The following is a 26,999-nucleotide window of genomic DNA, read 5'->3' as shown; positions in this document are numbered from 1 at the left end:
ACACTTTGATTTCTGACTTGTAGCCTCCAGAACTATAAGAGGATCACTTCCTGTTGTTTTAAGTCACCTAGTTTGTGGCACTTTGTTACAGCAGCTCTTGAGAACTAGTGCAGAAGCGTAGACCTGGTCAACCAAGAAATCCTGGAAACAGAAAAGGAGACTTGGTCCATTTAAGATCATGACTTTAAGCAGATACAACCCTTCCTAAATGCCAAAGGCACACACAGACACACACACACACACACACACACTCACGAAGAATACAAATGACTAGAACCAAGAAATGTAAATACATTCTGCTATGTATGGTAAACACAGCCTACAATGTGGAAGAGATTAGAAAATAAACATGGAAATGAAATGTTTTTATTAATTCGCATCAGTACCCACCAAAACCAATCAGCATAATCAAATATTATAACACTGAATGTAAAAAACAATCCAAAAGTCCAGAGTGATAGGCAAAAGGTTTTAATTGTATAGATTAAAATTAACTTCGGACAAAAATTAAAACTCAGGCAGAGAATGTTTTCTTCTTTTTGCAACAGCAGACACTAGTAAAAACAAAGGCACAGTAAAAATTGAGACCCAAAATTTCCAGTGTAGAGATATGAATATAATAATAGACACAGGAAGGGAGGATTAATAAATGATAAAATGTTTAGAGGATGATCATTAGAATACAGGATATTTATACTCTTGAAAACCGCTTTCCCAAGTACTTCATTATAAGTAAGGTGTCTCTAAAAGGGACAGATCTCCTAGACCCCTCCTTAACCAAGTAACCAGTCCTGATATCATAATGGTGATGGACAAACTAGACCTTCTCTGCCCGCAGATGGGCTGAGGTTGGAAATTCACAGCATTGTCTCTGCAGTGTTCCTGGCAAAACGTTTAGGCTGAATTTAATCATGAAGACATTTTCAGACAACTTCAGAATGTAGATCATTGAGCCAGACAGCTGATCTGTCCTCTATAAACAAGTCCATGTCACCACCATCCATGACAACAACAAAAAGATGAGGAAATATTTGGGGTTCAAAATAACTAAAGAAATGCAGCTACATTATCTTTTTACTTTTCTTGAACCCAAAATATCTCTTCTCCTTTTTGCTGTGTGATTTGTGGTGATATGGACTATGTGAAGGAGACAGGTCGGTTGTCCTGCTCAGTGTTCTACATTCTGCAGTTGTCTGGTGATTACCTCCTACGAAACTCAGGCTAAGCGTTTTCTGCAAGAACATGGCATTGTTCATATTCTGCACCGGCCGAGTCCTGGGTGACATGCTGTCTCCTGCCAGCGGCTCCTGACTCCTGTTCTCTACAGGATGGAATTGAGAGGAGCAGGGCTAAGGCCTCCCAATGCTGTTTGTCCATCTAGCTGTGGTCTTCCTAAGTACTGACACCAATTGGAGGCTGAAGGACTGTGGCTTCTCTAACCAAAGGAGCCTAGCGGGTTAACAATTGTCAAGAGCAGTTGGTGGTTCTGAAATACAATCCTCAGCCAAGGATCCCTCCTGTGTTACAGATGGATCAGCTAAAACAAGCCAACACTGAAGACACAAAGAATGAGGTTAGGTTCATTGAAACCAGGGTAACACCTTTGGATGAGCTAAACACAAAGATGACACTGACCTTGAGCAGGTATAGAAGCTCAGAGACATGCCTGCAAAATGAAATCCCTGAGGAACTTTGTAGCTACCCAGAGATACGTGGCTCAAATTAAAATGTCTGACTGATCACTCCCAGCATGTGCTGCACAGTTATGTGAACGTGTCACACCTAACTTGGGTCCATTGTCTTCAGACTGAGCACAGGTTGCCACTGGCATGGTCTGAGAATAGGAATAGAGCCATGCCCACTGACCCATCCTATGTCTGGGCTTCCAAATGGAACTATAGTTTCATTCAAATCTTCATGTGCCTATAGGTCCTGCCTGCAGGAATGACATCTCTCTGCTTAGTAAGGGCTGCTTATTGTGGGAATATGACTCCCATCTGGAAGACCAGGTGGAGCCTTGTCACCGTCAAAGTAAAAAACCTATTGTCCACGTAAAGGGCGAAGCTGATGTGCTGTTCCTCAAATGAGTAAAACACACTTCTGTAGTGCTGGAATAAGTCAGGTAGTTCAAAGTAGATTGATGGAGTCGAATAACATCTATCCAGTGAGTCCTGTAAGACTTCAGGCTCTTCCACTTCCATCAGCCTGCTGTTGAGCCTGGAAAACGAGACAAAACTAAAGAAGCAGCCAGGGAAAATGAGACACCACAGAGCCCCACTAGATTTCAGAAGTAACATAAGGAAGTGGTTAGAAAAGAAAAAGGATAGATCCACTAATGAGGTAACAAAAAATAATTATTGCCTTTATGTTGGGATAGAACAGGGCCAGGTAGAAAACAATGAAAGAGAAAGACAGAGAGAGAGAGACAGAGACAGAGACAGACAGAAAGTGAGCTAGTGAATTGGCCAGGTGACATACTGGTAAGGGAGTCAAAGGACACTCTGAGTTAGTGCCCTCATGACACACAGCAAACTGTGATCATGAAAAGAGTGAGCTCAATAGTTTTCCATAAAATATGCTCAAAATTCGATGCAGTGGCCATGAGAGTACAGCCTTTGAGGTATGGTCAACCTACAGTAAGTTAGTTAATGATAAGGGGAGGAAGAAATGGAAACCTAAACATCTACTGCAATGAAAACCAACAGCAATGTCAGTAGGAGTCATTCAACCTTCGTTGAAAACATGAAATTGAACACACTCTTGTTTTCCCTGGACCTGGCATCTCCAGGTGTCAACACAGAATTAAGCATCCATAATTGCTCAAAGTTACCTGGGGCATGATGGGTCTTGGTCTTCTTCCACTTCTTGGTACTTTTCAATTTCTGCAATAAGTTCAGACATGGACAGACATATTAAGGTGGTTCTCCTACACACATAACAATCCACTGTCTAATCCTCACACAGGGACTTCAGGTTCCTCAGCATGAGAATAGGACACTGTGAGAGATATTCTTCAGGAGGCCTGAAGGCTGATCATGATAGAGATTCCTTGGTTTTTGTCCCAGAAACTGTGGGTAAAATTCCCTATTCTGGTAGATCGTTATCCCAATATCATTTGTCCCAAGTTTGTGCAAATGGTTATGCCATATTTTTCCAATCGATTTAAAGCAAATGCCCCCAAATGGTTGCTAGGAGAAAAACTGCACTATTCAGCCCTGTCTCATCAAATACTCAGATTGTTCATGGTAGCAAGGAATTTAGACGCTGAAATTAGAGGGAAGGATGAAATCTACAAGATCTACAAAATTGAGACAAAATCAGAGTTGTGTGAATTTGTCACATCTGCCCAGATCCAACATCTTGAGAGTAGGATTAGGGCGCCACAGGCATGGCCTGAGACTAGGAAGAGAGCCTTGCTCACTGGCCCATCCCTTGTCTGGGCTTCCAAGTGGAACTAGAGTTTCATTCAACCTACATGTGCCTATAGGTCCTCCCTGTGGCAATGACATCTCTCAGCTCAGTAAGGGCCACTTGCAGTAGGAATATGACCCTAACCAGAAGACTCAGTGGATCCTTATCACCTTCATAGAAAGGTACTCACCATCCATGTCAACAGCCAAGCCAACACGCTGTTGCTCCAATACGTAAAAGGCACTTCTGTAGGGCTGGCATGAGTCAGTCAGTCCAAGATAAACTGAAGGAGTTGAATAACATCTATCCAGTGAGTCCTGCAAGACTTCAGGCTCTTTCTTATCCAGCAGCTCTCTGCTGAGCCTGGAAAAGTGGGAAAAAGTAAAGAATAAGCCAGGGGGAATCAGAAACCACACAGCCCCAGCTAGATTTCATGGCTAACATAAGGAAGAGTTTGAAAAGAAAAAGGACAGATCCATTAATGAGGTAACAAATTATTGCCTTTATGTTGGGATAGACTAGGGCCAGGTAGAAAAGGATGAAAGAGAAAGACACACACACACACACACACACACACACACACACACAGAGTGAGCTCAGTGAATTTGTCAGGTGACACACTGATGAGGGAGTCAAATGACACTCTTTATTTGTGCTCTCAGGACACACAGTGAACAGTGATCATGAAAAGCATGTCCTCAATAATTTTGCATAAAATGTGCTCAAGTTTCCCTGCAGTTACCATGAGAATACAGCTTTTGAGGTATCGTCAACCTTCACTAGGTTAGTAAATGATAAGGGTAGGAAGAAATGGAAACCTAAACATTTACTCTAATGAGAACCAAAAAGCAATGAAGTAGGCATAATTCAGACTTGTCTGACAAGACAAAATCATTATTTTCAGCATGTACTGTTTTCCCTGGACTTGGCATCTCCAGGTGTCAACATCAAATTAACTGTCCACAATTTCTCAGACTCACCTGGGACCTGTTGCCTCTTGGTCCTCCTTTTTCACTTGATCCCACCGATGTCCTGCAAACAAATTCAGATGGGCCCTCTTACATTAAGCAGTTCTTCCTTGCACACAGAAACATTCCTCTGTCCAATCCTAACACAGGGACATCAGTCTTGTCAGTGTGAGAACAGGAGACTTTGAGAGAAATATTCCAGTAGGCCTGAGGTCAAGTCTTGAGAAAACTGGCTTGGGTTCTTTCATGAGCCTTGGGCAAAGTTCCCCTGTTTTGGAATGTTATCTTCCCTATGTGCTCTGTCCTAGGTTTATGTACACAAATGAGCAATTTTTTCCCCAATAAATTGTAGGCAAATAGTTCTAACACCTCATAGGAGAGATACTTCAATATTAAGCTTTCTCTCATTAAATACCCAGAATTTGATAGTTTATGAGATTGTGGACACAGAGATTTGATGAAGGGGTGCAATGTACCAGCTCTTGAGTCAAAATGAAACTTGGTTCTACACAGAAGCATCAGCTATTATGGCTTTTGTGGGTGAAAAGTCAGCCATTTATCTAGAAAACATACCAGGAACATGATGGACAGATGAGCTAAAACAAGCGAACTTAGAAGACACAGAAAATGGGACTAAATTCAGTGAAACCTGGGTCACATCTTTCACTGAGAGGTAAACAAGGGTGACACTGGCCTTGGGCAGGTAAAGAACCACACAGACATGCTTTGGGAACAAAACTCATAAGGAATTTTGTAGCTGGCAAGAGACATTTAATTCAGATGAGCTGATCTGACAGACAACTCCTGGGCATGTGCTGCATAGTTTGGTGTGAGTTTGCCACACCTGCCTTGAGTTCAATGTCGTGACAGTCAGTCCAGGTTGGCACGGGCATGGCCTGAGACTAGGAAGAGAGCAAAGCTCACTGACCCACCCCATGCCTGTGCTTCAGACTCGACTCCAGAGTGATTGAAATCTACATTGATATATAGGTTCAGCCCACGGTGATGGCAAATATCAGCCCAACAAGGGGCACAAGGCCCAAAGATTATGGGGTCTACCTGGGCCATGAACTGGAGCTTTATCACCTTCACAATGGAGTACTCACTGCCTATGTCAACAGCCATGCAGACTTGCTGTTCCTCTAATGAGTGAAATGTGCTGCTGTAAGACTGGTACGAGGCCAACATTTCAGGAGGAATTGAGAGAGTCGAATAACCTTCATCCCAGGACTCCTGGGGGACTTCCTCCTCTTCAGACTCCTGCAGATTCCTGATGAGCCAGGCAGGACAGGGATGATAGAAGATTTAACCAACAGACATTAGACAACAAAACCTCCCAGATGATCTGATGGGAGACAGAATGGAGTGGTCACAGAAACCAAAGGCATTTTTCCTTCAAGAGAAATAAAACTATCCTTCTAAATACAGGGTGGAGAGTGACTGCTCTGGGGACAGAGCAAAAATGGGCAGCATGTGCTCAGTACATTTGCCACAGATGAGCCAACTCAGGGCACCCAGACTCTCCCTGTAAACTACCATCATGACTTGCAGCACAGAGAACTGACACAGGGCTTCAACTACTTTGCATAAATTGGGTTGAATTTTACATGCAGCATTCAAGTGAAGAGAGTTCTTGACGCAGTGCAGACACAGATCTTGTGTATTAAGGGCCCCATTTTCCCAATATTTTGATATAATATATTTACTTTTTCAATTTCTTTTCTTGCAAAAATACTAGCCAACATACTACCAACAAATAGGAAGAAAGCATATATATACACCTCTCCCTGGATTTAAACACATGGGAGAGAATAGGCAACACCAAGAAATCCCTGTTTGAGGGTCTGGAGTGGACTTCCAGCAAACTCCAACAGACCTGAAGCTGAGAGACCTGACTGTTAGAAGGAAAACTAACACACAGAAAGGAATAGCATCAACATCAACAAAAAAGACATCCACCCCAAAACCCCATCTGTAGGTCGCCATCATCAAAGACCAAGGGTAGATAAAAGAAACCAGAGCACAAAAGCTGAAAATTCCAAAAACCTGACATCCCTTCTCCTCCAAAGGATCGCAGCTCCTCGCCAGCAATGGAACAAAGCAGGATGGAGAATGACTTTGATGAGCTGACAGAAGTAGGCTTCAGAAAGTCGGTAATAACAAACTTCTCTGAGCTAAAGGAGGATGTGCGAACTCATCTCAAGGAAGCTAAAAACCTTGAAAAAAGATTAGATGAATGGCTAACCAGAATGAACAGTGTAGAGAAGACCTTAAATGACCTGATGGAGCTGAAAACCATGGCACGAGAACTACGTGATGCATGCACAAGCTTCAGTAGCCAATTCGATCAAGTGCAAGAAACGGTATCAGTGATTCAAGATCAAATTAGTGAAATGAAGCGAGAAGAGAAGTTTAGAGAAAAAAGAGTAAAAAGAAATGAACAAGCCTCCAATAAATATGGGACTATGTGGAAAGACCAAATCTACGTTTGATTGGTGTACTGAAAGTGACGGGGAGAATGGAACCAAGCTGGGAAACACTCTTAAGGATATTATCCAGGAGGACTTCCCCAACCTAGCAAGGAAGGCCAACATTCAAATTCAGGAAACACAGAGAACACCATAAAGATACTTCTCGAGAAGAGCAACCCCAAAACACGTAATTGTCAGATTCACCAAGGTTGAAATGAAGGAAAAAATGCTAAGGGCAGCCAGAGAGAAAGGTCGGATTACCCACAAAGGGAAGCCCATCAGACTAGCAGCAGATCTCTTGGCACAAACCCTACAAGCCAGAAGAGAGTGGGAGCAATATTCAACATTCTTTTTTTTTTCCATATGTATAGTTTTCCTTTATTATTTTTTGTGTGTATGTATATATATTTTTTTTAATACTTTAAGTCTTAGGGTACATGTGCACAACGTGCAGGTTAGTTACATATGTATACATGTCCACATTGGTGTGCTTCACCCATTAACTCATCATTTAACATTAGGTATATCTCCTAATGATACCCCTCCTCCCTCCCCCCACCCTACAACAGGCCCCAGTGTATGATGTTCCCCTTTCTGTGTCCATGTGTTCTCATTGTTCAATTCCCACCTGTGAGTAAGAACATGCGGTATTTGGTTTTTTGTCCTTGCAATAGTTTGCTGAGAATGATGGTTTCCAGCTTCATCCATGCCCCTACAAAGGACATGAACTCATCATTTTTTATAGCTGCATAGTATTCCATGGTGTATATGTGCCACATTTTCTTAATCCAGTCTATCATTGCTGGATATTTGGCTTGGTTCCAAGTCTTTGCTATTGTGAATAGTGCCGCAATAAACATATGTGTGCATGTGTCTTTACAGCAGCATGATTTATAATCCTTTGGGTATACACCCAGTAAAGGGATGGCTGGGTCAAATGGTATTTCTAGTTCTAGATCCCTGAGGAATTGCCACACTGCCTTCCACAATCATTGAACTAGTTTACAGTCCCACCAACAGTGTAAAAGTGTTCCTATTTCTCCACATCCTCTCCAGCATCTTCAACATTCTTAAAGAAAAGAATTTTCAACCCAGAATTTCATATCCAGCCAAACAAAGCTTCATAAGTGAAGGAGAAATAAATCCTTTACAGAGAAGCAAATGCTGAGAGATTTTGTCACCACCAGGCCTGCCTTACAAGAGCTCCTAAAGGAAGCACTAAACATGGAAAGGAACAACCGGTACCAGCCACTGCAAAAACATGCCAAACTGTAAAGACCATTGACGCTAGGAAGAAACTGCATCAACTAACGGGCAAAATAACCAGCTAACATCATAACGACAGGATCAAATTCACACATAACAATATTAACCTTAAATGTAAATGGGCTAAATGCCCCAGTTAAAAAAACACAGAATGGCAAATTGGATAAAGAGTCAAGACCCATCAGTGTGCTGTACTCAGGAAACCCATCTCACATGCAGAGACACACATAGGCTCAAAATAAAGGGATGGAGGAAGATCTACCAAGCAAATGGAAAACAAAAAAAGGCAGGGGTTGCAATCCTAGTCTCTGATAAAACAGACTTTAAACCAACAAAGATCAAAAGAGACAAAGAAGGCCACTACATAATGGTAAAGGGATCAATTCAACAAGAAGAGTTAACTATCCTAAATATATATGCACCCTATACAGGAGCACCCAGATTCATAAAGCAAGTCCTGAGAGACCTACAAAGAGATTTAGACTCCACACAATCATAATGGGAGATTTTAACACCCCACTGTCAATATTAGACAGATCAATGAGACAGAAGCTTAACAAGGATATCCAGGACTTGAACTCAGCTCTCCACCAAGCAGACCTAAAAGACATCTACAGAACTCTCCACCCCAAATCAACAGAATATACATTCTTCTCAGCACCACATCACACTTATTCCAAAATTGACCACATAGTTGGAGGTAAAGCACTTGTCAGCAAATGTAAAAGAATGGAAATCACAACAAACTGTCAGACCACAGTGCAATCAAATTAGAACTCAGGATTAAGAAACTCACTCAAAACCGCACAACTACATGGAAACTGAACAACCTGCTCCTGAATGACTACTGGGAAAATAACAAAATGAAGGCAGAAATAAAGATGTTCTTTGAAACCAATGAGAACAAAGACACAACATACCAGAATCTCTGGGACACATTTAAAGCAATGTGTAGAGGGAAAATTATAGCACTAAATGCCCACAAGAGAAAGCAGAAAAGATCTAAAATTGACACCCTAACATCACAATTAAAATAACTAGAGAAGCAAAGCAAACAAATTCAAAAGCTAGCAGAAGACAAGAAGTAACTAAGATCAGAGCAGAACTAAAGGAGATAGAGACACAAAAAACCCTTCAAAAAATCAATGAATCCAAGGCTGGTTTTTTGAAAAGATCAACAAGAAAACCCTGTTTGGCTAGTTCACCTGGCTCATCTGATGGCAAGTTCCTATCTTGAGAGGACTATGAAATTAAAACCAATACAAGTGCCACAAATAACATACAACATTGTAAATCAGCACAATTTGTAGCTGGGTGAATGGAAGAAATAGTTCTATTCATCACTTCCTCATTTTCCCTAAATCTACAATCTCCAGATGTCACTACTGAATTAACAGCCAACAATTCCACAACATTACCTGGGAGACACTGGCCCTTTTTCTTCCTCTTCCTCATCATCACTTTCATTTTCTGTAAATAAATTCAGAGAAGCATGTCACATTAAGCAATTCATACTTCACATATGAACAAATCACTGTCCAGTCATAGCACAAGGACATAACTATTCTCAGTGCAAGAATAAGGATTCTGACAGGAATATTCTAGGGTGTCCTAGATTAACTTTGGTGAGAATTAGATGACCCTGCTTTCCAGACCCACAGGCCAAAATCTCCCTCTACGTGTAGACCATGATGCCATATTCCCTGCCTGAGTCAAAGTTAAACAAAATTTTTCCCCAAAAAAATCTCCAAAAATTGGTCAAACAATTTTCTAAGAGTGTTGCTGCAATACGGACTTATATCACCACGTAACATGGACATTAAATGTTTACAGGCATCTATACATGAAACACGACTGATAGATAAATTTGAACAACTCTTGCTTTAAAAAGAATCTGTGATTTGGGAGGCCAAGACAGGTGAATCATTTGAGGTCATGAGTTCAGGACTACCCTGGCCAATATGGGGAAACCCTGTCTCTACTAAAAATACAAAAATTAGCCAGATGTGATGTTGTGCACCTGTGGTCCCAGCAACTCAGGAGGCTGAGGCAGGAGAATCACTTGAATCTAGGAGGCAGAGGTTGCACCAAGCCAAGATGGTGCCACTGCACTCCAGCCTGGGTGACAGAGCAAGACTCCATCACAAAAAAAAAAAAAAAAAAAAAAAACCACGATGCTACAAAGAAACATTGGATCAGCCATTGCATTGACAGGGTAGAAAACCAGGGTCCAGCCTTGCTTTATGGAAATATATCAGCAAAGTAAAGAAGAAAAGTTTCCGTCCTGATTTCAGGGTGACTGTGCAGCTAAGCAAGCTGACTTAAAGGAGATCCAGATGAAAGCTGAGAGCAGTGAAGCCTGGGGAACAATATTTCCAAATACAAAGGCAAGGCTGCCAGCTTCCTTAAACAGGCATAGAAACTCCATGGACATTGCTCAGGGACAGATGACTTAATCACAGATGACAAGAGATACTGAATCGAAGCTAGGAGGCCTGACAGATACTGCCTGTGCACCTCCTGCACTCAGGTGACTATGAGATTGTCACACTTGCCTGGGGTTGAGTAACTTGATACTGGGGACTGGCAGACAAAGGCATGACATTAGCTGAGAAGGACAAAAAAACTCCCTGATATCTGTTTAGAAACCCATCATAGTTTTTTATTCAAATGAATTTGTGTTTATAGAGCCTGTCTTCAGAGTTTATCTTCCTCAGCCTAGAGAGAGGTATGAGACACAAGGAAAACAGAGGCTACCTGGAATAATGTGTACAGCATCCTCCCATTCAACATGAGAGGATGAGCCAATGAGAGTTGAGTCGACTTTGTCTTCCTCAAATGTGATTTTGGTTTTCCTATGTGGCTGGTTAGAGTCATAAGGGCCATGGCTATTTGAACAAGTGATGGCACATTCCTCCAGTGAGTCCTCAGGGACTTCCTTTTCTTCAGCCTTCTGCATCTCCCTGATGAGCCAGGTGGGACAGAGATGACAGAAGATTAAACACAGAGGGATTGGACCCCAGGGAGTCCTAGCTGGTTTTGACAGGCGGCATTAAGAGAGTGGTCCCAGAAAGCAAAATGGAGGTTCCCATTAAGAGGGAACATGCAATCCTGTTCTCTCTGCAACAGAGCATGGCTGCCATGGGAACCAGAGAGGAAGAGAGCAGCTGGTGTTCATTGCACTGGACAGATAGGAGCTGAGGAGGATGAAGACTCAGCTATCCCTGTACGGTGCAGATATGACACTCAGCACACATAGAGAAACATGACAGCTGCCGCACCCTGTGTCTAAGCTGGGTTATATTTCACATACTGTGGCCAAGCGAATGCGGGTTTTTGGCCCATCAGAGATGCCAGAGAGGGTGTGCCTCCTAGATATTCCTCATATGTTACCATCCATTAATTGTTCCTGAGTATTCAGTGTTACCTGGGGGCAGACGATTTCTGCACTTTCTCAGCCACCTCAACTTGAACATCTTCATCGTCATCGTTGTCATTTTCTGTAAATACAGAGGTGTTCATTCAGATATTTCCCACTTCACAGTCTGCAAGCACAGTCAGCCCAATGTGCAACAGAGACATGAACATCTAGGCATGGGTCACTGTTCAACTGAAAACTCTCATGTTTTATCTTTAACAGAATGCCCTGGCATAGTTTCCTGATCCATCAGGCAATGCATTTCTGATCTGGAGGGCCACCGTCAAGATGTGGCCAAATATTGAAAAGACCTTTTGCTTCCCATATCACTGGAGGCTTGTGCAGCCTCTCTCTGGACGTTGGCAGCTGTCTCCCCAATCCTGCCAGATCTGATTCCCAGGCACAGGCTTGGTGTCCTGTCACAGTTCGCATTTCAAACCTCATTCTTTCTCTTAGAAGAGGACAAACTTGTCCCACAGTCCTCTATGCATCAGAAGATTTCAAGCCTCCAAGTGGCTTCTGCTGTGTTATTCAGGGACATTCTATCCATGGGGAGTGCTCCAGTCTGAAGCACTTCCTACCACAAAACGCCCCCACATAAAGTGCCTTCTCCAACATCACACGGCGAGGGGCTTCATCTCATTTTGGAAAGCAGTTGTAAGTGTTCCCACATTTGAATGCTTCAGACCCTTGCAAGGGACAATTTGTCTGCCACGGAGAGAGAGAAACTCAGGAAGGACAAGTCATTCACTCTCTGACAGTTACTAAGAACATTGCCGAAAAGACAGCCTGGGAACCTTCATTCTTAGTCCAGAGCTCTTTTCACTCTAACAAGCCTGCTCCCATCGCAGCCTCCTTCCTGTCCTTTAAAACTAGACAGATGCTGCCTCTTACTCCAAAGACCACCTTCCATCAAGGGAGGAGGGACACTTGCAATACTGTGACCTCCAACCCCATGGGTTTCCCATCTCCGTTCTTACCCAAGAAGTCCTGGTCATGTCTTGGCCACATAAGCTTAGTGGAAAAAAACCCCGCTGATACAACTGTCATTGTGAAAGTATGGAGGTCTGGAGTCTCTCATAAGCCTGGGGTTTTGGGTCATCAGGGCCTATGGCCACCTTACCTGGGCTGAGCTTTTGGACGAAGTGCTGTGCCAGTCTACACCCCTCAGCCAGCTGTTCTTGGAGGTCCTGCCCCTGGGACTTGTCCGGCTCATCCGGAGTGAGGAGGGCCTGGAGATGCTGATTCAATGAGCGGGAGGCATCTCTCCCTTCCCGTAACTTTTCCCTTAACTGGGTCAGCTCTCGTTCCTGAGAGTGAACCAGGACTTTATATTGCCTAAGGTGAGACGGTAGAGAAAATTTAAGAGTAGAAAGGGTTGAGTGATCCGTTCAAATATTGCAACAGAGACTTCTGAGACAATGTCCTCAAGGAGACCTTCAAGCAGAAGGTCAGCACATGTTGAAAGGAATGTCTGTGGCCAAGAGAAAGAATAGAAAATGGTTTACAGGCTTCCTCTGTATCAGAGAGGGCTCCTGCAAGATCCTCGATGATGTTCCATTCATCTTTCCCTTCTGTAAACAAAAGTAGGTGTCTTCCTAATTCCGTTTCAAAAAGACATCCTTTCAGTTCCTCACTCTGGCCATGGACATTTCCATGTGAAAATACACATAGTGCATCTTGCGGCCACTAGATACAAAGCCATGTACAGAAATGAGGCCAGATGCAGATGGGGCGAATTGAAAAGACGAAAGAAGAAAAGAATGACAGGGTCGAGAAGGTAACATTGATTGAGTGAAAGAATGAGAAGCCGCAGTCAGTCAGGAGGTGATTCTCACTAAAGGTAAGTGGGGTGGTGATGGCACACCATTTTGAGTATACTGAATGCTGCTGTGTGGTTCACACTCCTTTGGTTAATTTTGTGTTATGTAAATTTCACATCAACAATTACTTGTTTGAAAAAGAGAAAACAAGGCTCTGAGAAACAACTGCAACCCATACATTTTTATTATACTTCTTCTCTGCTTGATAAATACTTGTGTGTTGCGAGCCTGCCATGGCAATTCCTGCTCTTCCCCTGGCCCAGCTTCGTTCTTACTTCTCCCTACCAAGCTGTTGTACTTCAGAGATTTACACACCTGCCCCCCTGCCTGCCCCCATGGGGTCCCCTCACCTGAGCTCCTCAGCTTGCTTGAGCTGCTCCGCAAGCTTCTCCTCCTTGAACTGTCGTCGCTCATTCCTCAGCATAGATTTTATGAGGTCTTCGCACTCTTCATATTCTGAGAAAAGACAGACACGCCTGCCTCAGTGGAAGGCTGGACATGCTGCTGTGGTCATTGCCTACAGGGCAGGAGCCAGGTCCATCCCAAGGACAAAACTCTCCCCAGTACCAGGTTCTAGACAGGGATTTCCACATCTTTACTCTTCAGTCTCCTGACTTTCTGGCATCTGATCCTCCAAAATTTAGAGATGAAGAAAGAGAACCTCAAGGGCACATCAAGGAAGTTGACAAGATGATTCAACCACAACGAAGTGGAGTCAGAATTCACAGTCCCTGAGGTCTGACTCTGAATGCGGGGCCACTTTCCCAAGCCTTGCAGCCTCTCCTCTAAAACACTGCACTGGGGCATGAAGTAGTGATTTCTTGTACAGTCGGGAAGGCCCCTAGGACTATGGGACTGATGGTTTCCCTTTTACTGGGAATTTCAAGGACAAGTATGCGAAAGATTTTTAAAATCTTTGATTTTTAAATCATATCTTCAGTTATGATTTTAAGAATCATATCTGAAGCATAAAGAGTGACACATAACACCATAAGGCCATGAAGGAAATATGCCCAAATGCTAATAAAGTTTGTGTTAATTTAGAAACAGCAGAATGAAGAACTAATAGATAGTGTTTACTCTGTGCCAATAAATGTTCTAGGAGATTGACAAGAAATAGCTCATGTAATTCACTGCAGCAATTTACAGAGGTAGGTATTATTGTAGTACCCTCTGAACAGGTGAGGAAACTGAGGGACAGACAAGACAAGCAACTTGGATGGAGCCCAGGAGACAGGCCCACGGTCCCTGCTCTGTACACTGCACTGCTATCTCCACACATTCTCGGGTGCGATCTTTCTTCCTCTTTAGCAACAAGACTCTGTGCCCCAGGAAGCAGGACTTCACCCTCACCAAGCTACTCTCTGCTTTTTATTCTTATTTTTATTTATCATTATTATTATTTTTTTTTAACAGTCTTGCCCTGTCGCCCAGGCTGGAGTGCAATGGCAAAATCTTGGCTCACTGCAACCTCAGCCTCCTGGGTTCAAAGGATTCTCCTGCCTCAGCCTCCTGAGCAGGGGTGATTACAGTCACCTGCCACCACGCCCATCTACTTTTTGTATTTTTAGTGGAGATGGGGTTTCTCCATGTTGCCCAGGCTGGTCTCAAACTCCTGACCTCATGATCTGCCCGCCTCAGCCTCCCAAAGTGCTGGGATTACAGGAGTGAGCCACCATGCACGGCCCCTACTCCCTGCTCTTGATGCTGTCACTTATAGACAGCACAGGTTCTATTAGGAGTAGACTCCTCTTGAAGCCCCTCAGAGCAGGTACTGGCTACTATCACCAAGTTTCCCTCAGAGTCACTAGAACGGAGCTTTGCCTGTTGGGCCTCAACAGAAACTTGAACTGAATAAAATTTCACTAGTCTCAGACATTTAGAACAACAGACTAGATGTTATTTGTCTGCAGGATCTTATATGGTACAGAGAGGATTCTTGAAAACACGATTGAGCCTCTTGGAGAAAACAGGTCATTCTGTGCCTGTGTCAGAAATCAATAAATGGCAGTTTAACTCTAGTCCCACCCCCACCTGATTGCAAACATGGAAAGTTGCTAAATACTTTGGTACCTCTGTCTTCCAACTTTAACAAAATGTTAAAATACCCATTTCTGTTTTCCTAGAAGTACAGGAAGAATGAAATTATTTTTGATGGAGAGAGCATTTAGTGTCTCAGAGAGAAGACAGGACATCATTCATCACTTTCGTGATGGTGAGCCTATAGATCTTACTGTATTTCTTCTGTCCGTTGGCCAGGAAGCCGGCCAGTTGAGTTACAAAACATTTCTCTTTGAGGCTTCTGAACTGCTGTTTCTTCTCTGCCAGCTGGGGGCGCAATTTCTCATTGATTTCTAGAATGTTCATCTCTGCCTTCTCGCTGGACAAAGGGCCGGCTGATACCACCATGCTGACGTTTGTGGCAGAAGAGGTGGAGTCAGGGACTGGGGAGAAGAAACCCAAACATATGATGGGTTAAAAACTGGTGAAATCAAATAGGTTTAATCAGGACTGAGGGATGTCAGTAACTGAAATTCTTAACTTACTGTTGTGAAAAATGTGATCACTCCCCACAGCACTTTAGGATTCTTCACCGCAAAAACAAGGTTCGAGGTGCCTGAACTCAGAGCTGAAAGCACTGCCAGTAGCTCAGACTCTGATAAGAGTGAGGTAGAATGTGGCCAGCGTGCCAGGTAACCGTCTGCAGTTGCAATAACAGAATTAGAAGGTGGGGGTGTCATGGAATCTTAGGAGCCCTGCATTCCAATTGCCCAGGCTTTGCTGAAACACAGTCACCCTAGTCTCACCTGAGGGTCACCACCAATGGGGATCATTCCTTCAGCATTCACTCTCAGTATTCGTGTACCCTTGTGACAATGCCACAGACCCGTGTCTTTCCCAATACATCTAAGCATATTCCTCACTGTTTATCTCTTGTCTGTACAACATCATCAAGGCAGAAACAGTTTCCCAACAGGTTATATTTTCTTAATGGTAGTCATGAAGTCACCCCACCTGCTCTCAGCTAAAACAGAGCTTAAGGCTTTTCCACAGGTGTAAGATATCAAACTTTTAGCCTGCCCTGATATCCTCCGGGTCTTCTGCAGTTTTTTCTGTATCCACTAGAAAGTGAATGAATAATTCATTTTTTTAAAATGTTTTCTTTCCTGTCTCAGTATTCTTGCTGCTGCATCCCATTGTTAGACTGATTTCTTCTTTCTTACTGGGGCACCTTCTTGGGTTTTCATTACATTCTAGACCAGTTTGACATCCCTACGTCCAAAGCTCTTCCTCTATGTGGGTTGATTTGTTTTTTAATGTCACTGAGCACTACATTTTATACTTGTCACTTATAGATGTCATTCTAGTGCCACAAGACCTCTTTTCAAGGTATCAAGTGATCAAAGTCATTTATATAGAGGTCTCCTGAAAACATGTGTGACCATCTATCTTGGGAAGTTTTGTAAACCTGATGCTATTTTGTTGTTTCCATTTTGTTTTCCCATATACTGAAAAGAACAGGGCCACGAGCAGTTCTTATGTAATATGGTTTGATATATATTTTGTTGAGATGACCTAACACCATTGATTTTGGGTTGCATTCCACTAACAGAACATGGCAAGATCAAGGTTATGGTCAGGGTTGGTTGGCGATCCTCAGTGTTGCTGTGCAGTAGAAGGTAAGTTTGAGGTGAGAGGAACAAGTAGGAAAGAGTGATCCCCTGAACCACCTCTTCGCTTTCTCAGCTTTCATCCCCACCTAGGTTTTGTGAGCCTGGAACTTGAGAGACTGTTCTGTAGCCCAGGTCTCCTAAGATTGGCTGCTGGACTTGCCTGAGTTGAGGGTGCAGTGGGTTGACCCTGGGCTGCCCAGCATTCATGTGGAAGTGAAGGAAGGAGGACTGGTTAATCCCATTTGAAAGCATCCCTCTCTGCAGCCTGCACCATCTTCCAGTGACACTGTAAGGATACTGCTTTGAGATGTACCAAAGGCTTTAAGTCAATGTATTTTCTAGGGTCTGGGAGACCTGACATTCTGTGTCAGAATGAAAATCTGTCAAGTTTCTAAATGAAAAAACTGCAGGTTCACAAAGTGTCATGGGTTACTTGAGGTCACAAAGGGATGAGTTTTCAGCACTGCCAATAAAAGCAATCACAATAATTATTCAGTAATTATTCATAGGATCCATACAATCCAGTAAATATTCACATATTTAGTAATTATTCATTGACCAATTCGTACAAGGCATTTTGCTCAAAACTGTGTTTATATTTGGACATTGTATCTTCATCATAATCCTTAAGGTAATGCTATTATCTATAAGTAACAGATAAGAAACCTGAAGATGAGGGACAGCTAATCATGTATTTGGCCATATTTCCATTTTTTGGTTTTTGTGATGCTGGAAGAATGACCAGAATGGGTCACGGGAAGAGTATTCGTTCCTGTATTATTTTCCAGGACAGAGGTGTGCCCTTCTAGAGTACTGGGACCAAAATTCAGAAGTGTCTGAAACCTTGCTTTAACAGTATGGGAAATAACCTCTATCACCTGGAATTTCCCTGGAACTTTGGAATATACAAGAGAAGTATGAGACGTGGGTCTTCCCTTGGCTGTGTTTAATTCACTCTTCTATGGAATACCAATGATTCTCACTAAGACTTTTGCCTTTTTATAACCACAATGTATGTCTTATGGAGAAGATTTTACACTTTGCTCTATTTAGAAAGAATAAATATGAGCAATAGTTTTAGGTTTTATGCCCTGGACTTCATATTTTTCTGATTTCTGTTTTGAGATTAAATTCTCATGTAAATAGAAAAATACTTATTATTTCTCATCAGGCCAAGTTTGTTATCAGCTTGAGTTTTTGAAGATGAAGCACAAACTTTTGATTTTATCTTTGTCCCCATCAGCGCCACTCATTGTCTCTCAGTATGACCTGGACTTGCCCCTGCATTTACCCTCATCCTGCTGAGCCATCTCCATGCACTGTCCAATTCCATCCGTGATTCGGGGTCCTCCCAAGGCTCCCTGAAATGTGCACAGGGATCAGGACGTCAGACACATTCCAGACACAAAGGCAACCCATACTGTAGAGTGAGCAGCTGTGTTCCTACTTCCCTAATGTTCCAGTGATGTCCTCAAACTGAAAGGAACACTTTCCCTTTTTAAGGGTCTGTTCTTCATGTCTCAATGCCTCTGATCTAGTGAACACAACTGTCCTGAAAGTGAAAGAACCTGCTAAATTTCGGGTTTCTGGTTAGGTGGCTAGAATAGGTTTATAAGACTTCCTTACTTACCTATGACTGCAGAAGTTTGAATTCTTAGCAGTATGATTCCTTTTCTTGTAAGCTGAGCAGCTTAGGAAAGATTGGCCATGTTGCTGTGCAAAAAGAGGTAAATTTAATTTCTACTCAAAGCATGCTTGAATTTGAAACCAGGGCTTCCACTCTTCCAAAGTTGGACTGTCACTACCTCAGGTATGTGTCCCAAAGGGCTCATGTCTCTGTTGTACTCAAAGTTCAAATGGAGCCCAGCAAGCCAGATCTCCTTTACTTCTAGGTTCCCTCAACAGTTTCTCCTCTGCTTTAGAGACTGCCTTGAAAATATTCTTGTCCTGCTGTTGTGTTTTGGCTTTGGAATGATGTGATGCAGCTCAATGGGTCCTACCCCCAAGTTGATCAGAGTAAGAAACAGCTGGGAAAGTCAGTGCAAATACAAGTTCATCGTCCTCCTTGCAGGGATTCTGATTCAGAGGGCCCAGGTGAGGCCTGGAATGTGTTTGTTAACATGACTCAGATGTGCAGTCAGTTTGGGGACCCGCTGATACCATCGACCTTACAGTTTATGGGATGATTCGTTCTGTTTTGCTGATGAAGAAACTGAGACATAGAGAGTCTGTAACTTGCCCAAGTTCCCCTTGCTGTAAGTCCTGGAGCCGGATCTCAGGTGGAGCAGCCTCTTCCCCATCCCCTTCCCACATTTTCCAATTCAGCTGGGTCAATTCTTTCCAAGTACATGTTTCTCTCCCCTATAAGTCATTTCTGAAAAGAGGAGAACTGGAATTTAACTTCTTTCATCTAATACATTTCCTCACAACATGCTGCCAGCATCATATTCTGGCCTCTTACTATTAAAGTGAGATGCCTTTTTTTTTTTTTTTTTTTTTTTTTGAGACAGGGTCTTGTTCTGTCACCCAGGCTGGAGTGCAGTGGTGATTATAGATCACTGCAACCTTGAACTCCTAGGCTCAAGCGATCCTCCTGCCTCAGCTTTCCAAGTAGTTGGAACTCTAGGCACACATCACCATTTCTGGCTAATTTTTTATTTCTCATGGAGACAAGGTCTTGCTATGTTGCTCAGGCTGGTTTTGAACTTCTGGCCTCAAGCGATCCTCCCACCTAGGCCTCCAAAAGTGCTGGGATTACAGGAGTAAACCACTGAGCCTGGCCCTGAAATGCTTTTTTTTTTTTTTTTTTTAATGAAAATACAAGGCATGGAGATGTGGAAAGACACCTTGCTTTATTACTGTTATTATTATTTCTATAGTATAATTCATATATCACAAAAATCACCATTTTAAGCATATATTTCAGTGTCTTTTACCATATTCCAAAAGTTCTGCAACCATCACCAATACCTAATTCCAGAATATTTTCATAATGCCAAAAAGCATGCCTGTACCTATGGGCAGTCACTCTCCAATTCCCCCCTTCTTGCAGTCTCTGACAACCACTAATCTACTTTCTCTATATAAAAATGTAATTGTTCTGGGCACTTCCTCTATATGGGATAACAAAGTGTGGCATTTTGCATCTGCTTCTCAGCATTTTGTTCTCAAGTTTCATCCTTTTTAGCCTGCATCAATACTTCAACTTTTTTATGGCCAAATGATATTCCACCATATGAGTATACCACATTTTATTTATTCATCAACTGATGGTGGTTTAAGATGTTTCCACTTTTTAACTATTATGAATAATGCTGCTATGAACAGCTTTGTACATGTTTTTGAGTGAACATCTGTTTTTCATTTTCTTGGTTATAAACCTAGGAGTGCAATTGCTGCATCATGTCACTTTATGTTTAACTTTCTTTTATGTTTAACTTTTTGAGGAACTTACACGCTGTTTACCAACTTCAGTGGCTATGCCATTTTACATTCCCACTAGTAATATATGAGAATTCCATATTCTCCATAACTTTCCAAACATGTGTTGTCTTTATTTTTTCTTAAGTCATACTAGTGGGTGTGAAGTGGTATCTCATTTTGATTTAAATTTACATTTTCCTAATGATGAAAAACATCGAACATCTTTGCATGTGCTTCTTGGCCATTTGTGTGTTTGCTTTAGAGAAACCTCTACTCACAGATTTTTTCCCATTGTTAAATTTGGTTGTTTGTCGTTTATTGCTCAGTTATATGAATTCCTTATATACTCTAGGTACTAGACCCATGTCAAATATATAATTTGGAAATAGTTCTCCCATTATGTGGATTATCTCTTCACTTCCTTGACATTATCCTTTGAAGCATATAAGTTTTTTTATTTTAGTGAAGTCCATTTATCTATTTTTGGGTTGTTTGTGCCTACTTAAAAAATGTCTAATCCAAAGTCACAAAGATTTGTACCTATGTTTTCTTCAAGACATAGTTTTTTGAATGAGAACTTTCCTGGGTTTTACTGGAGGGCGGACATTGTTTATTTATGCCTCTTGTCCATTACCGATGTTTCTCCTGATTGTTATTCATATGCTCACCACCCCTCCATGGAGCATGCCATGGCCTGTGACAGAGCTCTGGGGACTGATATCCTTCCACTGACTTTGGCGCCGGTGAGAGCCCTGGTCATGTGGTTCAGCTTGGCCTTAACCCGACCCAGTTGCACATATTTCTCAGGGCCTTTAGAGTTGAAGTCGAGAGCCTCTCTGAGAACGCTTGCCAGCCCATGCTGTTCTAAGGCTGGAGCAAACTTCCTCAGTCTATTCCAGAGAGAGGGGACTGCAGGGGTGGGACTCATTCAAGACATCTCTGGTGTTAGAAAGTAGACCTGTTTCAGGGTTTGGGGACGATTGTTCCAAATGAACTAGGTTCTCTCTATTTTTACTGTATGTGTGACTTCTTTCTAGAAACAAAGGAAGAATATTTATGTTAGAACATTTTGTCTATTCTTTGTCAATTGTTGTTTGTCTACAATTTTAATGGATAAAGGAGAGCTCGGTGTAAATATATTCTTAACAATTATGGTTCATGTCCACTGCCATGCAATCATATTTAAATCTATGAACTGGCCGGACGCGGTGGCTCACGCCTGTAATCCCAGCACTTTGGGAGGCCGAGGCGGGTGGCTCATGAGGTCAGGAGATCGAGACCATCCTAGCTAACACGGTGAAACCCCATCTCTACTAAAAATACAAAAAATTAGCTGGGTGTGGTGGCGGGCGCCTGTAGTCCCAGCTACTCAGGAGGCTGAGGCAGGAGAATGGCGTGAACCCAGGAGGCAGAGCTTGCAGTGAGCCGAGATTGAGCCACTGCACTCCAGCCTGGGTGACAGAGCGAGACTCCATCTCAAAAAAAAAAAAAATCTATGAACTATGCTGTTACTTAGGTATTATCCTGCTCCTGATGAGAAAACAAACTCAGAAAGATTGCAAAATTTCCCTAAGTCACAAAACTAGTGAGGAGAGGAATAAGAATTAGATACCAGTTCCTTTTGGCCTTCAAAGCTAACCGTGTACCATTAGATCAAACTGATTTACATACTTTTGCTGGAATTAGTCTCAGAGTTTGTGGTTCTCACTTGATTTTCCCAAGGAAACTGTGTGCCACTTTAATATCATTTCAAACTTTGAAATTTAAAACTTTTTTATTATACTTTTTTGTCTTTGTAGAATTGATCAAGCAGAAGAAAAAATTAGAAGCCGTCATCTGAGGATAATGTGTGGTCATGACCCCTTCGGCCAGGACAGTTTTTGTGTCCTCTTTTTTTCTTTTCCTCCAGTGTCTGTTTCTCTCTGACACTAAGCTTTCCTGAAAACTGTTTAGTGTTTCTAATTCAGCCAAATTTTCACGTTGTATTTTTCTTTCTCATCTGCTGCAGTTTTCATCTTTAAACTAGCCAGATCGGTAGATGGAAGAAACAATGAGGTACCTCCAAAATTGAGTTAGATCAATGTAACCAACAGAAAATGATGAGATTAGATAAACACAAGTGACCTGAGCCAGTGGAATATAACTTAACAATTAAAAAACTCAATGATATCTATAAGGCAGACATTATGACAGGGAATGTCGTTATGATATTACAATTGTTCATCTCTCTATGATCTCTCACATCAGAAGGTCAACTTTCTCCAGTTTTTTTTTTTTTCATAATTGCTTCAGCCTAAGGCACTAAATTCTAGGACAACTCTATATTTTTCTTGAATTATAGATTACTTGTCTTCCTTTAAATATTTTTTAGAAATTTACTTATCCAATACTCAAAGAGGATTCTTCTTTACATTTTTATTAATTCTGTTGACATAATTTTATTGTGTCTAGTCAGGTCCTATACGTATTCCGGGATGGATGAGATTCTCAGTTTTATAGATAAGTAATAGATAGGGAAAATAACAACAACTAGACAGAGAATAACCTGGAGTCTCTGGAAGGTTTCAGAGACATGAGAAGAAAACAATTAAGACCAAAAGTAAAAGAATAGCATAATTTCAAAAAATCTTTACTTAAAAATAAAAATTATTTAAAATCTGTTTTGTACTCTCAAAAAAAAGGTTAAAGAAAACATGGACTCTATAAAACAACAGATGAAACACAAGATAATAAGGTACTAGATTGAATTGTAAAAGGAGCTGGCAGAGTTAAGAAACAGTGCCACAGCAGAATTTAAGAATAAAGAGCAGAATTAGCAATACATAATACCAAACCAATTTTGTAAAGAATCAATATCAGAAATTCTCCCAAATGCCAAAAGAAAGGACAAAGAGATGAAAATTATCCAAGAAGAAATAACAGATATGGAGGAAAGACAATAAAAATCCAATACATAGATATCAATGCTCCTGAAGAAAAGTCAGGACAAGTGAACCATAAGCTCTAAAGATACAATAGAAGGAAATTTTCTTGAGCTGATAAAAGACCTGACATTGCAAATTGGAAGGGACTCATCATGCACCAGAAAAAATCTAGATAAATTTTGATTTGCAAGTATAAAGACATAATTCTATAATTTAGAAATGTAATGGAACAACCCCTGCGATGGTTTTTGTACCACTGTTTAACAACTATGTTTTCACATTCTTGTCTGCTTGTGAACAGAGAGTAGGATCATACCTCTCTCAATAGGAGGTGAGGCTTCCTTGAAGATAATAGATATTTCAAATGTCAACTGCTGAAAAGAGAAAGATTCTAAGATGAGAAAAGAGAATTTGGAAGGTGGGCCTTAAACAGGAACAAGAGGGAATTCCTTTCTCTGAGCCTCATTCTCTTGAGCCTGCAATCCAAAGAGTCATAATATGCTCACTAGTACTTCCAAAAAAAGAAGGGATAATGGCATCTGCCATATGGAGGCAAGCTAGGAACTAAGTTGGGGAGTTAATGAGTTAATACAAGTCAAGATCTTAAAACAGTACCTGGCACATAATAAGCACTCCACAAATATTAGCTATCATCACCTTCATAATTATTATTATATGTGATATGATTACCGTAATTTAGCATAGCCTTATTATTATTATTATTATAATTATTGAGACAGTCTTGCTCTGTCACCCATGCTGGAGTCCAGTGACACAATCTCAGCTCACTGCAATCTCCACCTCCCGAGTTCAAGCAATTCTCCTGCCTCAGCCTCCAGAGTAGCTGATACTACAGGCGCATGCCACCACGCCTGGCTAATTTTTGTATTTTTAGCAGAGACGGGGTTTCACTATGTTGGCCAGGCTGGTCTCAGACTCCTGACCTCGTGATCCACCCACCTCGGCTTCCCAAAGTGTTGGGGTTACAGGCAGGAGCCACCACGCCCAGCCTAGTCTTATTGGAGGAAAGACAATAAAAATGCACTTTAGACTCAGCTTTGATAGAGATTTAAGAAAAGGGTTTATATGGTCTGGAGGGTAAAGGAGAGAGATTCCTCCTCTCCCTCAGAGGCCACTGTTGGTCATAGGGATGAATAATAGCTCAAAAGGAAAAGGGAAGCTGGAGTGAGCATAAGGAACCAAAAACTCTCAGTTTCAGCCAACCCTCTCAGGGTGGCGCTTGTCCTTCCAGTGCCGACTGTGGATGAAAAGAGTGTTTATCAAGTTACTTACAAAGGAAAAAAAATCAGGCTGGCATCATACTTCTGCATAACACATTAAATTTCAGAAAAGATTATCCACAGAATATTGCAGATGAAAAACTTCAGCTGAAAACTCCACAACAAGCCAAATTTCATTCATGTGTGATGCCAATTGAAAGGCACTCTCAATTATGCAAAAGCTCAAAATACCTGCAAACCCTTTTTTAAAGAAAAATTTATTTCATAACCCACTCAAGCCAAGAGAGAAATATTTTTTGTTTTTTGTTGTTGTTGTTTTGTTTTGTTTTGTTTTTTGTTTTTTGAGATGGACTTTCACTCTTGTTGCCCAGGCTAGAATGCAATGGTGCTATCTTGGCTCATTCAACCACCACCTCCCAGGTTCAACCAATTCTCATGCCTCAGCCTCACGAGTAGCTGGGATTAGAGGCGTGCGCCACCATGCCTGGCTAATTTTTGTATTATTAGTAGAGACAGGGTTTCACCATGTTGGCCAGGCTGGTCTCGAACTCCTGACCTCGGGTGAGACACCCGCCTCAGCCTCCCAAACTGCTGGGATTACAGGTATTAGCCACCGCGTCCACCCAAGAGAAATATTTTTTAAAAGAATTCAAGGCCAGGCATAGTGGCTTATACCTGTAATCTCAACATTTTGAGAGGCAAAGGTGGGAAGACCACTTGAGCCCAGGAGTTTGAGACTAGCCTGGGCACATTGTGAGACCCTGTCCCTATGAAAATTTAAAAATTAGCCAGGCATGATGGCGCACGCCTATAGTCCCAGCTACTTGAGAAGCTGAGGTGGGAGGATCACTTGAGCCCAGGAACTACAGTGAGCTGTGATCATGCCACTGCACTCCAGCCTGAACAACAAAGTGAGATGCTGTCTCAGGAAAAAAAAAAAAAGAAATCAAAAAGGCAAAGTATGAAAGAGGCTGATGATGAATACTGAAGACATTTAAGCATAAAATGAATTAAATGTAACTATTTTAAGTATAGTTACAACACAGAATACAAATATCATAAATAATCCTTAACAAAAATATATTTTTAAAGTAAGGTTTAAAATCCCAGATTACACCAACATAAACTTGGGTATTGTCTGGGATGAAGGGAGTAACAAAGAAGGAGAAATGTGAGAAAGTAGAAGTGTCCTGGTATTCTCAACGTACAAAGATACTATTTTATTCTCTATGTTAGTAATAAAAAAATATAAAGTTGTGTGTGTTATTTTAAAACAAAATGCATGCCTTCCAGATTACTAGGAAACAAAACAAGAAACAAGGACTACAAAATCCATATAGCAAAAAGAAGAAAAAACAGAAAAAAGGCAAAAATAAAGACCAAACACAGAAAATACAAGAGCAGAATCATTAAACCAAACCAAAATATTGGTCTTTATTAATATAAAATATAATATGCAACAAAGACACACTATGAATCATTTTGCACTGAAAAATAAGGCACTGGACTGTATGAAGCTCTCAGAAAAAATGGAGATATGGACAGAAAAATAGTAGCAATAAAAGACTTCAGTCCTTGACGAATTGATAGAAGACAAAAATAGAGAGGACCTAAATGTAATTTACAAGTCTGATTTAATGGATATGTAATGAAATGTTAAACAAAATACTTCCTATGTCTTGGAGTTTCAGTAAGGCTACATAACCAAGGACAATAAATGCTCAATGTCTACACTTTCTAAAAAGTGGTACAAAGCACAATCTAGAATTCCTTAAAAAAAAAAAAAGTAGCCCCTAAATGGTCTTGCAACTCCTAGCTCACAATCCACCTCTGGGTTATTTAAGAGAAAGATAAGGGTTAACTGATAGGAGCAGTGTTTGAAGAGAGTTGTCAGACTAGAAGAAAGAGCTGTGGTGTTTCTCATCCCCTTCTCTCATTCCCCTCCAAGTGAGGGGCTCAAGGAAAACCTCTGAGACTTTCTGGGAAGCACTTGCTGGGAGGGAGGCCTGACCTCTTTGTCACTAGTCATTAGTGGCCTATTAGTCTGCAGAAGTTCACAGGCTCACCTCTGGCTGCCACAGTAGCCAAGCTTGCAGGAGCTTGATGTGTGTCCTCAGAATTTGCTGGGACATAGACACGGTGACCTTCCCTTGCCCAGGGAAAATTGTAGGCTTGAATAAGTGTTTCTTGTGGGCCAAATTCTTCACCATCATATTATTTTATTATAGTAAACACCACTAAAAAAAAATCCAAAAGGTAGATTGGTTAAGTTACAAATGACATAACCATATGATGGAATGTTATTGAGTCAATAAAAATGTTATAAAGTATTTGGCACAAGAAAATATTCATAATATACATTTTTTTGAGACAGGGTCTC

The 26,999-nt window shown here is 41.5% G+C and overlaps 1 protein-coding gene across 5 annotated transcripts; it reads right to left on the bottom strand.

The window, feature by feature from the left end:
• Positions 1–346: 346 nt before the first annotated feature.
• On the bottom strand, positions 347–26,856 carry LOC747233 (neuroblastoma breakpoint family member 15). 5 transcript variants are annotated; one of them, XM_054678920.2, is made up of 13 exons: positions 26,686–26,856; positions 15,904–21,487; positions 15,592–15,801; positions 13,708–13,813; positions 12,658–12,872; positions 11,544–11,616; positions 10,874–11,079; positions 9,535–9,586; positions 5,486–5,649; positions 4,392–4,443; positions 3,602–3,774; positions 2,831–2,882; positions 347–2,217 (listed from the first exon to the last, which is right to left on the bottom strand). In XM_054678920.2, exons 3-13 carry the CDS (start codon positions 15,764–15,766, stop codon positions 1,974–1,976), a joined length of 1,512 nt encoding a protein of 503 aa, XP_054534895.1. In that variant the 5' UTR covers positions 15,767–15,801; positions 15,904–21,487; positions 26,686–26,856; the 3' UTR covers positions 347–1,973. The 5 variants fall into 5 exon arrangements, with proteins under 5 accessions (XP_054534895.1, XP_054534916.1, XP_054534905.1 ...); XM_054678941.2 differs by having other exon boundaries at positions 15,904–19,405; XM_054678930.2 differs by lacking the exon at positions 26,686–26,856 and having other exon boundaries at positions 15,904–18,392; positions 18,662–25,219.
• Between the last annotated feature and the right edge of the window lie 143 nt (positions 26,857–26,999).

Source organism: Pan troglodytes, chromosome 1 (assembly GCF_028858775.2).
Source record: "Pan troglodytes isolate AG18354 chromosome 1, NHGRI_mPanTro3-v2.0_pri, whole genome shotgun sequence".
Lineage (NCBI taxonomy): Eukaryota > Metazoa > Chordata > Mammalia > Primates > Hominidae > Pan > Pan troglodytes.
The sequence above is the reverse complement of the archived record's forward strand: the minus strand, read 5'-3'. Positions and strand labels throughout refer to the sequence as shown.